This window comes from Pristis pectinata, chromosome 30, assembly GCF_009764475.1.
Source record: "Pristis pectinata isolate sPriPec2 chromosome 30, sPriPec2.1.pri, whole genome shotgun sequence".
In the NCBI taxonomy this organism is placed as follows: Eukaryota; Metazoa; Chordata; class Chondrichthyes; order Rhinopristiformes; family Pristidae; genus Pristis; species Pristis pectinata.
The window spans coordinates 24874137-24887379 of record NC_067434.1 but is presented as its reverse complement, the minus strand read 5'-3'; the positions used below and the strand labels follow the sequence as shown (position 1 = coordinate 24887379).

At 43.3% G+C, this 13243-nt stretch overlaps 2 protein-coding genes across 2 annotated transcripts in view; one reads left to right on the top strand and one right to left on the bottom strand.

The window, feature by feature from the left end:
• Window positions 1-13243, bottom strand: part of wdfy4 (WDFY family member 4) — a 238659-nt gene that overhangs the window by 58722 nt on the left and 166694 nt on the right.
• lrrc18a (leucine rich repeat containing 18a) lies at window positions 2914-11775 on the top strand. Its single transcript, XM_052041648.1, has 3 exons — window positions 2914-2953; window positions 9508-9659; window positions 11001-11775. The coding sequence occupies exon 3, from the start codon at window positions 11005-11007 to the stop codon at window positions 11773-11775; it is 771 nt and encodes a 256-aa protein (XP_051897608.1). The 5' UTR covers window positions 2914-2953; window positions 9508-9659; window positions 11001-11004.

The following is a 13243-nucleotide window of genomic DNA, read 5'->3' as shown; positions in this document are numbered from 1 at the left end:
GAGTGGACAGTCAGAGACTTTTTCCCCGGGTGACAATGGCTAACACGAGGGGGCATAATTACAAGGTGATTACAGAAAGGTATAAGGGGGATGTCAGAGGTAAGTTTTTTTACACAGAGAGTGGTGGGTGTGTGGAACGCACTGCTGGCAGAGGTTGTGGGGGCAGATACATTAGGGACATTTAAAAGACCCTTAGATAGCCACATGAATGATAGAGAAATAGAGAGCTATGTGGGAGGGAAGGGTTAGATGATCTCAGAGCAGGATAAAAGGTCGGCACAACATTGTGGGCCAAAGGGCCTGTACTGTGCTGTAATGTTCTGTGTTCTATGCCTATATTTGGCCCATATTCCTCTGGACATTTCCTATCCATGTACCTGTCCTTTAAACATCATTATTGTACCTGCCTCACCCACTTCCTCTGGCAGCTTGTTCCATATATGGACCACCCCCTGCGTAAAGAAGTTGCCCCTCAGATCCCTTTTAAATCTTTCCTCCCTCACCTTAAACCTATGCCCTCGAGTTTTTGATTACCTTTCCCAAGAAAAAAGACTGTGTGCATTCACCCTAAGTATACCCCTCATGATTTTATTCACCTCTATGAGGTCACCTCTCAGTCTCCTACATTGCAAGGAATAGCTTGCCCAACCTCTTCCTCTAACTCAAGTTATGGCAACATTCTCATAATGCATGTGGTACATTTAGATTGTCAGAGGGCTTTTGATAAAGTCCCACATGGGAGAGTTGTTGGGAAGGTTAGAGAGCATGGAACTGAGAGTAATATATTGGCATGGATTGACAACTGTGTAATGGACAGCAAGCAAAGAGTGGCAACAGACAGTCTGTGTCAGGTCAGCAGGTGGAGACTAGTGGATACCACAGGAATGGATAGGCTTCACAATCTATTTCAGAGATTTGGTGATGGAAACCAAATGTTATATTCCCTAATTTTCTGATGACACAAAACCAGGTGGGACTATGAGCTGGGAGAAGGATGTAAAAGGGCTTCAAGGAGTCATAAAGAAGCTGAGTGGTCAAGAATGTGGCAGATCCAATATAATGTGGAAAAATGTGAGGTCATCTACTTTGATGCTGAAAGGGACCTAGATGTTCTTGCCCACAAGTCACTGAAAGCTAATATGCATGAGAAGGAAGCAATTAGGAAGGTGAATGGTACATTGACTTTTAATACGAGAGGATTTGAGTACAGGAGTAAAGATGTCATGCAATTATATGGGCCTTGGTGAGACCACACTCAGAGTATTGTGAGCAATTTTGTCAAGTGGAGTTTATTGTCATGTGCATGAGTACGGTGAGGTACATGTACAATGAAGACTTGCTTACAGCAGCATCACAGGCACATAGGTACGGACAACACACAGAGTATAAATTATACATTAATTATACAAGACAGTGAAGGGAGAGAGAAAAAAAGTGTGCAAAAACAAGACCTCATGGCAAAAAAAAGACACAGTCAGTGACAAGTCCATGGTAGTGCAAGGTGGTCTGTAGTGTTCTGCTGCTGAGGTAGGATTAGGGTTGTGTGGGTCGGTTCAAGAAACTGATGGTTGTAGGAAAATAACTCTTCCTGAACCTGGTGATATGGGACTTCAGGCTTCTGTACCTCCTGCCTGATTGTAGGAGCATGAAGCAGGCATGACCAGGAGGGTGGGGATCCTTGATGATTTGGTCTCCTTCACCTAAAAAAGGATGCACTTGCTACAAGGGAAAACAGCAAAGATTCACCAGACTGGTTCCAGGAATGGTAGGTGTTCCGTGTGAAGAGAGATTGTGTAGACTGGGCCTGTATTCTTTAGGGTTTAGAAGTATGAGAGGAGATCTCATTGAAACTTATTAAATTCTTAGAGGACTTGACAGATTGAATGCAGGACAGATGTTTTCCCTGGCTGAATTGTCCAGAACCAGGGTCAATAATGGGGGGTGCATTTAAGACTGAAATGAAAAGAATATTTTTTTCATTTTGAGGGTGGTGAACATTTGAAATTCTCTACCCTGTGGTCACTGAGTCCATTCAAAATGGGATTGATTTGCAGTATCCAAAAATCTCTCAAAAGATATGGAGATAGTTTAAGAAAATGAAATCGAGGTGGAAGGTCGTACATAATCCTCATTAAAGGCATAGACTTACTGGGCCAGGTGACCTACTCCTGCTCCAAATTCCTATATTCTAAACTTGCATATTAAACTGAGTTGTTCAGACCTCCATATCAGGGTAAAGAATGATTAGAATCAATCATCACCTTCCATACCAGGAGCTGAGCTCCTCCTTTTTAGGCCTAAATTGATTCCCTGAGTCCCTGGAGTGGGATAAATATGGGTTCAAATCCCACTCCAGTGACCTGGGGAATTAATTTAGGCTGACAGACTGGCGTACAATGAGGGAGTGAGGTACTATTGACAGAGCTGTCTTAAAGCGAAGCCTCATATTTTCCGTCAGGTTGACGTGATGTGCAAAGTAAACCACTCTATTATTTACTGCTGAAACATCTCATAGATGTTTGAGTTAGCTTGTTGTTTTGTTTCCATTGACTATACTTCAGCATTAGTTGTAAATGTGGATCCAAAGAAGTGAAAGGTGCCAGATAAATGCAGACTCTTCCTATGAATACAAGCTTCCTACATTAGAACACATGGAACAGAAGAAGTAGGCCATTCAGCCCTTCATGCTGGATCCATCATTCACTAAATTGTGGCTGGTCTTCTGCCTCTGCTCCACTCTCCTATACTAACCCCACATCCTTTAGATCCCTTAATATCCAAAAATCATACTCACTAATTACTCTTCGGGTATTTCCTGGATACAATTCACATGGAAGTCTGAATTCTGCCAACTGTCTTGTTCAGTTTCACTCGTGAAGAGTGAAAACATCTGTACAGAACTCAACCTGGAGATCACCTTCACCATAGGAAAGCAGAGAACCCTGAGCCCAAGGTATACAACCAAACCATCCACCGATTCCTATTTCCCACTGGTGTGGTTCCTCCATTAGGAGAGATTATAGAGGTTTGCAAAGATCCCGTGCAGAGGTTGGACAACCAAGATGTTATAACAGACAACACAGTGTCCCATGAGGGAGTCCCAACCTTTGATGCTGAATACTGGAAATACATAGCAGAGACTACTCATTCCAGGCCAGTGTTTACATTATGGATGAGAATGATCCTAAGCCTTCAACATATCCCTCCGCTACAACAGGATAAATGACAGCCTTCAGTCCTGGTATCAATGCGCAATAACAAGCCCATGTGAGGCAGATATTTGTAATGTGGACATTGAACTGTCTGAAGAATTACATTGTGGGGAGCTTGCTGAGATTTCACCCTGAGAAGGTTGTGAGGAGGAAGGAGAGATGTTTTCTGAGTCACATCCATGAAGCATGTTCAGGGAGAGCTCTGACAGCTACTGAACACAAAGAGATTAAATGTTCTCACTGGTCCTACTCGCATGAGCCTGTTAGATTCCCCAGATCTCTTGCTCACCGCATAGTTAATCCTCACAATTTCATTTTCATGTCGTTCCTCATGGCTGCCTTTTCAGACCGATTGTTTCTCTTCAAATTAACTCTGGAAAATGTTCTGACTACTGACCTTCAACCATAGTTGTTTAAAAAAACACTTAACAACTTTTCCAGTACTTTCCAGCAACAATTCCAGAATCATTAACTGTCTCTCTTTCCACAGATGCTGCCTGACAGCTTCTGTTCTGCACTGGGGAAAGCTGCATGTTCACACAACCAGTCAGCACCCCAGCTCATTTGCTATGTCTTGAGATGTATGGTGCCGCCCAACACCATGACTTAACTGCACCCCTGTGTGACATTGTCCATTCTCTGGATCTCCTGTGTAATACTGCCTCCCAGGATGGATTACCAACACATTACATACAGGGTCCTGGCTATTTCCGGATTGGCCTGAACCTGCCCAAAATTCCTTTCCCAGGACTGACTTAAATAAGAGATGGTGTGATTGCATTCCAGAGAGTGCAGAGGAGATCCACCGGGATGCTGCCTGGATTGGAGGAGTTTAGTCATGGGGAGAGATTGGACAGGCTGGGCTTGTTTTCAAGGGAGGCTGAGATATGACCTGATTGGGGTATATAAGATTATGAAAGGCATAAATAGGGTAGACAGTCAGAAACTTTTTCCCATGATATGGGTATCAAAAACAAGAAGGCGTAGTTTTGAGGTGAAAGGGAGGAGTTTGAAGAGGACACGAGGGGTCAGATTTGCTTTACACAGAGGGTAGTTGATATCTGGAATCCGCTCCCACAGCAGCTGTTGGAATTAGATACAATTACTACATTTAAGAGGTAGTTAGCGGACACTTAAATAGACAAGGCATAAAATCACACGGTCCTAATGCGGGTAAATGGGAGTAGCGTAGATGGGAACAAAGGTTGGCACGGACAAGGTGGGCAAAGGGCCTGTTTCTGTACTGTAGAAGAGCAAGAGTCAACCCACCTCTCTGGGCTGAGCATAAAGATGGAAGAACAGTGTATGACCCATTTCCTCCACCTCCTCCTCACTCAGAATCACACAACATAACTTCATTTCAGGGACGATGAAAAGAAGTTTGTTAGCATTAATCAAATCGATTAAGAGATTGTGGAGACTTAGGCAATTGTTTGGTCAAATTGGTCTCAGTAACTGTCAGCTTCACAGTCTACTTGCTTCAAATCATTTTAATTAAATACTATAGTTTGGTCTAAATAAAATTTAAAAGATGAAAGTATGTTGCAGACAACAGACTGTAGTAACTCCAGGCCCTGATCTCTCAGAACTTGTATTCCTGCAACTACAAAAATATCACTGCAACAGCTACGGACAAGTTTTGTTCCTGCTACAATGCATCACTGGATTAGTTTTGTCATAACATATGTCACCATATCGAGTTGCTGACTTTCCAGTAATGTACATTCAGGCCATTACTCTATTACCATTAAATCTGATAACTGCTTCAAACTCAGCTCAGGAAATTCAGGTAGGTCAGTGCTACCTAAAAACACTGTGGTGTTTTGTCTGCATTTCAGAAGATGAACAGGCGACACATACAATCCAGGACAATTGGAGGAGTGAAACGGCAGTAATCAAACGTCATTCATCTTGTGATTTATTCCAAAGGTGTAAGGTTGTCATCACCTTCCAATGCCCCGATAGGTTCACTGTGTGTGTAGACACAATCAGATCATTGTGATGTTGTTTGAAACAAAGATTGTTCTATGACTTGGAGATGACTGGAATTCTTTGAGATAGCAAATCATTTATTTATTTATTCCCACTTCCCTCCATCTGATGAACCTGTGGCACTTTGACTGTCACCTGCCTTCTGGTGGTCTGTGTCCTGCATTAACTACCTCACATAAGGTTAGGTAAACACATCATTAGTGATATTTATGATGTCACAAGGTACAAGTGTTGATATCCATTTCAAGAAAATGTATCAGCTGTCTTCAGGAAGGATACATTTGCACTGACTCTGCTTCTCACTGATACAACAGGGCAATTGGAGCCAAGCTTCAGGAGCTCAACTATGTCTCCATTGTTTTTCTTCTTGAGATCAAAGATGACTCCAGTAGTGTGGGTTCTGAGGTGGCTGATGAAGCCCCTGTGGGAAGCACAGACTCAGCTACAGATGGGGTAGGAGATGGATGCCCCCTGACTGAGCTTTTAGCTGCCCAGGACTTACCCTTTCCAATTCCCTGCTTTGCCTCTCACTCTCCTCCTTTAAGACACTCAAACCCACCTCTGTGAGCAAGCTTCAGTCACCTGCTCTAATCATGTGGCACAAAACCTCCTGTAATGCGCTTTGGAAAGTTCATTATGTTAAAGCCACTGTCTATTGGATGAAGTGTTAAACCAAGGCCCAATCAGACCCAGTGACGGACACAATAAAGCCCACTGGACTACTTCAAAGTAGCACAGGGAGAGTCATCCCAGATGCCCTCTGTCAATATCACTGGAAGAAAACCTAATTATCCATGTTGCTGTTGTAAGTTACCACAGAAACAAGTTCTTTGGTGCAAATGATAGCTGTTGTGGTCATGGTTCTTACATAGAACATAGAACAGTACAGCAGAGGAACAGGCCCTTCAGCCCACAGTGTCTGTGATGACCATGATGCCAAACTAATCCCATCTGCCTGCTCATGGTCTGTATCCCCCTATTCCCGGCCTGTTCGTGTGTCTACCTCAATGCCTCAAACGTTGCTATTGTATCTGCTTCCACCACCTCCCCTGGCAGTGTGTTCCAGGCACCCACCACTTCATGTAAAAACTTTGCCTCATAAATCTCCTTTGAACATTCGCCCTCCTTTGCCATCTATTTGACATTTTCACACTGGGGAGAAGACTCTATCTACCCTATCTATGCCTCTCATCATTTTATACATCAGGCCATTCCTCAGCCCCCAACGCTCCAGACAAAGCAATCCAAGCTCGTCCAACCTTTCCTTATAGCTAATACTCTCTAATCCAGGCAACAATCTCTTCTGCACCCTCTCCAAAGCCTCCATATCCTTCCTAGAGTGTGGTGACCACAAGTACCCCAGTACTCCAAATGTGGCCTAACCAAAGTTTTTTTTACAGCTGCAACATGATTTGCCAACATCTTGGTGAATTAGTTTATTATTGTCACATGTACCAAGGTACATGAGAAACTTTGTTTTGCATGCCACCCATACAGATCATTTCATCACATCAGTGCATTGAGGTAGTACAATGGAAAACAATAACAGAATGCCGAATAAATTGTTGCAGTTACAGAGAAAGTGTAGTGCAGGCAGACAATAAGGTGCAAGGCCATGATGAGGTGGATTGTGAGATCAAGAGTCCATCTTATTGTACTAAGGGACCATTCAATAGTCCTATAACAGCAGGATAGAAGCTGTCCTCAGTGCCTTGACTGATGAAGGCAAGCATGCTGTCTGATCCACTTGTGTTCCCACTTTCAGGGAGCTTTGGACTTGCACCCCAAGGTCCCTCTGTACATCAATGCTCCTTAGGGTCCTGTCATTTACTGTATATTCTCCTCTTACATTTGTCCTCCCAAAGTGCAGCACCTCACACTTGTCTGGATTAAACTTCATCTGCCATTTCTCCATCGATATTTTCAACTGATCTTTCACCAATTCCACATTACAAATTAAAATTAAATTCTTCCAGCACCCCCCTAATGCCCAGAGCTTCCAAGCCAAAACTTCTAGTTATTTGAAACTTGTGCCTCATCAACTGGTGTCAGGTCAAAAGTCCCAGCTGGAACTCAGGTGGAATACCATCGGTGTGTGGAGCAGGAGACTGTTCGTTCAAATACTGAGACTTCCTTCTGTTAAGTGATGTACCTCCAGCTTGCTCATTAATCTGTTATCCCACATTACTTCACATCCCTCTGGAAAAACATGTATAACTGTTATACTGTTTCTGACTATATAACTATATATACACTGTTTATAGCTGAAACAGTATTTGCTGGCATCTCACAGCAACTGTGGAGACACAACGATAGTCAACGTTTCAGTGATGTCAGCCTGCTCACTATGACTGCTGTCTCCTTACATTTTCAGTATTTTCACTATTTCAGCTTTCCAGCAACTGCAGTATTTATGTTCCTTCAATTTTCAAACAGAAAATAGTGCAAATATATTATTTGGCAAAAGGAAATTCAATAATTGAGTGAGATGAATTAGACAGGGAGAGCAGAGCGCAAAGGAAGGTGAGGTAAGAGAGAGAAGGAAAGAGGCAGGGAGAACAAATATGGAGAAGGAGTGTACAAGATGATAAGGCATAGATCGAGTGGACAGTCAAAGACTTCTTCCCAGGGCGACAATGACTAACACGAGGGGACATAATTATAAGGTGATTGGCAGGAGATATAAGGGGGATGTCAGGGGTAGGTTTTTTTTTTACACAGAGAGTGGTGGGTGCATGGAACGCACTGCCGGCAGGGGTTGTGGGGCAGATACATTCAGGACACTTAAGAGACTCTTAGATAGACACATGAATGATAGAGAAATGGGGGGCTATGTGGGAGGGAAGGGGTAGATAGATCTTAGAGCAGGATAAAATGATGGCACAACATTGTGGGCCGAAGGGCCTGTACTGTGCTGTAGTGTTCTATGTTCTATGAGTGAAGGAGAGATGGAGAGAGGGAGGAAGGGATGGAGGAGAAATGGGAGGGGAGAGGAGAAGGGAAAGGAGGGTGGTAGGGAGTGAGGAGGGAAGAGATTTTGTGTCTAAGCAGGTTTGCTTTTGGATCACTAGAAACAGACCAGGTGAGAAACCCAATCATGCAGCACTGTTTTTTCAGTTCTACATGTATGAGAAACATTTTTTCCACAGAAGGTAACAAAATGAATCAGAGTCAAGTGGCTGGAAACCTGAACACATGCCATTGTGAATTATGCTTGCACAGACCAGCCACCTTCTGAGCAACAACCTCATTCAATGAGTGTTTCTGGAGAAATTATTTCTCATGGTTCTGAAACATGGCTAGTATCAGGCATTCCCACAACAACCAAATTTTCAAAGTTTGCTTGCAACTTAAAATGGGCCTCCCTGGTTAGGTTACAGCTCGAATTAGGCAAAGGATCCAAAAAAGTTATTTACTTACCCGCTGTTCTTTGGGCCCACCATTGATTTCACCTCTCTCCCCACCATAAAATCATGAGGGGCAGAGATAAGGCGAAGGATCACAGTTGTTTTCCCAGGATAGGGGAGTCGAAAATGAGTGGGCATAGGTTTAAGGTGAGTTTTAAAGGGGACCCAAGTAGCAAGTTTTTCCTCACAAGGCTGGTGGGTATATGGGATGAGCTGCCAGAGGAAGCGGTAGAGGTGGGTACAATTACAACACTTAAAAGACACTTGGACAGGTACATGGATAGGAACGGCTCAGAGCGATATGGGCCAAATGAAGGCAAATGGAACTAGCTCAGGTAGATAAATTGGTCGCCATGAACGAGTTGGGCCAAAGGGCCTGTTTCCCTGCTGTATAACTCGATGACTCTATGACCCATGGCTGTCAATCTTAGGCCCTGACTCCCCCATTACCAGCATCCAACCATTACCCCAACACCCTTCACAATCCACGACCCCTTCCCCCCTCCCCCCATGGCCACTTTCCCCAGCAAGTCATCAGACCCACATCACCCACTTCTCTTCACATACCCGCAAAGGTGCAGTGCGAGAAGGGAAAAGCTTATCCTTGTGAAAGGCTGATTCAACAGCATCCAAGTCTTGGGACATTTGGTGCTGCTGAATTTGAAAGCACTGGCTCCATGACCCAAAGGATTGGCAGTCTGCACTGTGCCCAGTGAACGGATGTGGGGCTGAGGGTGATTATCACTGTGCTGTCACTGGGAGCTGGTGCTGCACTAACTGGCTGCTAAATGTCATATATTCTAAAAGTGAATAGACTTCAAAAGCAATTGGTGGTGAAAGGCACTGTCTAAATGTAAGTTTTTTTCCCCAATCTATGACATAATTAAACAACAAAGGAACAACTTGGGTCTACGGTTCCATGATACTCGAAACAGGTGGTCTCCTCTGACACAGGGACCCCCCCTTTACAGGAGGCAAACGTTCCAACAGTGTGACTCTGCTTGTGCTCAGAACACATTTTCAACTCTGTGACTGCAGATTACAAACCGTAAGTATGCCTTTGGACAAATTTTATGGATGGATTAGAGGAACTTTATTACATTGTGTATTCTTTTTGTTCTTTCGTCTCTCCCTTCCAAGAGGGATAATTGAAATTAGCTGGATGGATTAGTTATTATCTCAGATTCCCCTGCACATGGCTGAATATGATTAATGAGTAGCCAGCGTCCCTTAGGGCTTGTAATGAAGCCTTTTTAATGGAAAGGTATGTATGTGAGAAACCCATATTGCTTCCCAAACAATCATTCATCACCACCCAACCTGGCTTAGCACAATTAAGTGTTGTTGTACAAAAGCCAGCTACAGAGCAGTCAGCTGTAACCTGTTCCAGCTCCCAGTGGCTCCCAGTTAAATTCAGCCCCATTTGTTTATGTTAAATCACATTAAAAGTGTTAGTCAGGACACCCATGCAGGAGGAGTGCTTCTTTGTGTTTTAAAAAGTTAATCATCTTCCTTTATAAAATGAAAACAATACCTCATTGTTGTGCACTATAGGATGTTCCTATTAAGTCAATGGCCTTTAAAATGATCGCAATCAATGCTGGGGGAGTTTGTGGGAGGAACCACACACAGTGAACAGCAGTGTGGATTTGGGTGCGAGTTTGGAGTTAAATGGGATGAATTAACTTTGCCCCAGGAAACCAGGCTCCATAGGGCTGGTTCTGGGATTTACTGGGTCCAAACAAGTGGTGAGCATCTGTGGAGGGAAATGGACAGTCAATGTTTCTGGTCAAGACCCAGCTCTGACTCCACCCTTTTACCTCACCTCTTTATACCGGCTATCTCCCTTCTATCTCCTAGTCCTGATGAAGGGTCTCCACCCAAAACGTCGACTGTCCATTTCCCTCCACGGATACTGCCTGACCTGCTGAGTTCCCCCAGAATTTTCTTTGTTGTTCCTGATTTCAGCATCTGCAGTCTCTTGTGTCTCCCTGCATTAACCAGTTGACGATTGGTGTCACTGAATCACCATTAAGATGTACCTCAGGTTAATGCACAAGTTGCTGTCCTGATTGTAATAGAGCAGGAGACCTGGAATAGATGGTCTTTCTGACTTTCCATACAATATAATTATGAAGTACTATTTGAAGGGAGGTGAGATAAACAAACGAGAGAGAAGGGAAAGGAAAGGTCTACGAGGGGGTTAATTGGGAAGGAGTGGTGAGGCTGTTGGATGCCTCTCTGGAGCTTAACGCAGGCAGGAAGCTGTAGGTTCAAATGCTCCTTTGAGCACTGAAAATACCACATCACTCCGTGTAACTGTTTGTTTCTGTGGGAGTTAAGAACATTGACTCATTGTTTTTTGTTTACTTTCTTCTAAAAATTATAGGAAGATGCCAAAAAAGAAAGGTGCACAGGGGAAAAAGATTACCCTGAAGATGGCAAAAAAGTCCATGAAGATCACAGTGGACGGAAAGCGCCGCTTAGACCTCAGCAACATGGGCATCGCCACCTTCCCCAGGTGCATCCTGAAGCTGACCGACATTGAAGAAATTGATCTCAGCAGAAACATGATCAAAAAAATTCCGGACTACATCAACAGATTTCCAAAGCTGCGGTACCTTGACTTTCACACAAATAAGATAGAGAAAATTCCGGAAAATATTGGCCAGTTGGAATTACTTTATTACTTAGACCTGTCCAATAACAAACTCACAACAGAGGGCTTGCCCTTAGAACTCACTCAGCTGAAAAATCTACGTGTCCTGAACCTCGGGCTGAATTCAGTAGAAATGATTCCAACGACCATCGGCACGCTAAAGGAACTGAAGGAGTTAGGGTTGTTTGACAATCGGATCACCTACATGCCAGAGAAAATCACCAAGCTTCCGAAACTGAAGAAGCTGAACGTGATGCGCAATCCCTTCACCACGCCACAGATACCCGAAGAGCCAATAGACACAATTGATCGCATTGAGGATATTTACCTGGCCAGGAAAAACATGCTGTGTCGCCCCTGCCTCAGGAAGTTACAGCAAGAAAGGGACAAATGGAGCAAAGTGAAGCAAATTGCTGAGTTGGATGAGGAGCCTGACTTCAGTGGTCTCATTTCACCTAACTCTGTTGCCAGACAACATGAGGTCTCCTGGAGAGTTACTGAATAAGTTTGTGAGGTGAATAAATCACTATGATTAGTCTAAAAATGACCCAGCAGCAAATAAACTTAATTTCCTCAGTCCCCTATATTTTACTGCACTCGCACCTTCTTTTGTGCTTTGCACTGTCCCCAAAGCAAAACAATCTCTCCTTGGTATTTGACATTTGCAGCCTTGAAAGAGCTTGATGCATTGAAACTGCTGCCAGCAAACATAGCTCCCTGGTCTGTGCATGACCTGGTCCCGATGGACCATCTTACCTTGGCTTCTATCCCATTTGATTCATGAGGTTTGACACTGACAACACTCTTGCTGCTGGAGGCAACCATGGCAAGAAGAAAAACGTTCTTGAAAGTATCTTCAAGGGGAAGGCAGGGCCCAGTGTTTGCATCCTGCTGCAAGATGTTTTCACTGTTGCTGACCTGAGGTACCTTGATATCAACTCAAGGAAGTTTCTGGCCAGATGCTCATTTTTGGACTCTGAGTTTCCATGAAAACCACATACATGAAGTCACCGAAGGCAGTAAAATCTCTACACTGCGAGCAATCTGTGTAGTGACAAGTGCCTTGCTTGCTGTAGGCTCGATGTGGCATTCACTCCATCAGAGCACAAGTTCAAGCTTCCCATTCCTTGCTGAGCAAAATCTGTCAATTCAACAGCCCACTCTGTATCCATCCATTCTACTTCACCTCCCTCAGAATCAACCTCCTCAAAATGGTCTCCTCTGATGACACAGAGCAACATGTGAGGATGTTTTTGTACATCTCTTCATGCACAATACATCATCCACAATGAACACAACACCCTTAAGAGAAAAGACACTAACCATGGACGTTTATCCTGGAATTGATGAAGCTGTGTAACAGTAATGAATAACATCATTCTAAAGGGATTTAGGATAACAGTAATTAAATAACTTAGTATTTCTCTGTCTTTACACTGACCATATTATAGTAAGTATTGAGAATTTTAGTTGTATGTATATATGGCTGCATAATTCTAATTGCAGCTACTAATGTTCACTGAAAGACTTTTGCCCCAAACTAGACGATACATTGGCGATGTTGCTGACTAAACATTGTTAGTAATGGTCACTAACAACTCCCAATTTTATTGTAATATGATTGCAAAGGTGTCTCCCAACACTGTGTGGCTTTGTCTCTGATAATGGAGTTTATTAAGAACGTTTCTGCAAAGGAAGTGTTTTAACATCAACACAAGCAAACTTTCAGCAATGTTCAAATTGCTGGAGGGAGTTTGGAGAACTTCTCACGTTCCATTTGTGTTCATATTCCAAATGTTGAAGCTTGACTGAATCGCATTGAATAAACATTTGAAGTCAACAGACTGATTGCAACAAATAGAATTATCTGAAAAGATGAGCACAGTATCTAAAATATAAAGTTTAAATTATTGAACTGTATGAAGTCATTAACAATGTAAAGGTTGAGCTCAAAGACAACGGGCCACACACTT

Coding starts and splice junctions, on each gene's coding strand:
- lrrc18a (XM_052041648.1), top strand. CDS start 11,005: ATGCCAAAAAAGAAAGGTGCACAGGGGAAAAAGATTACCCTGAAGATG.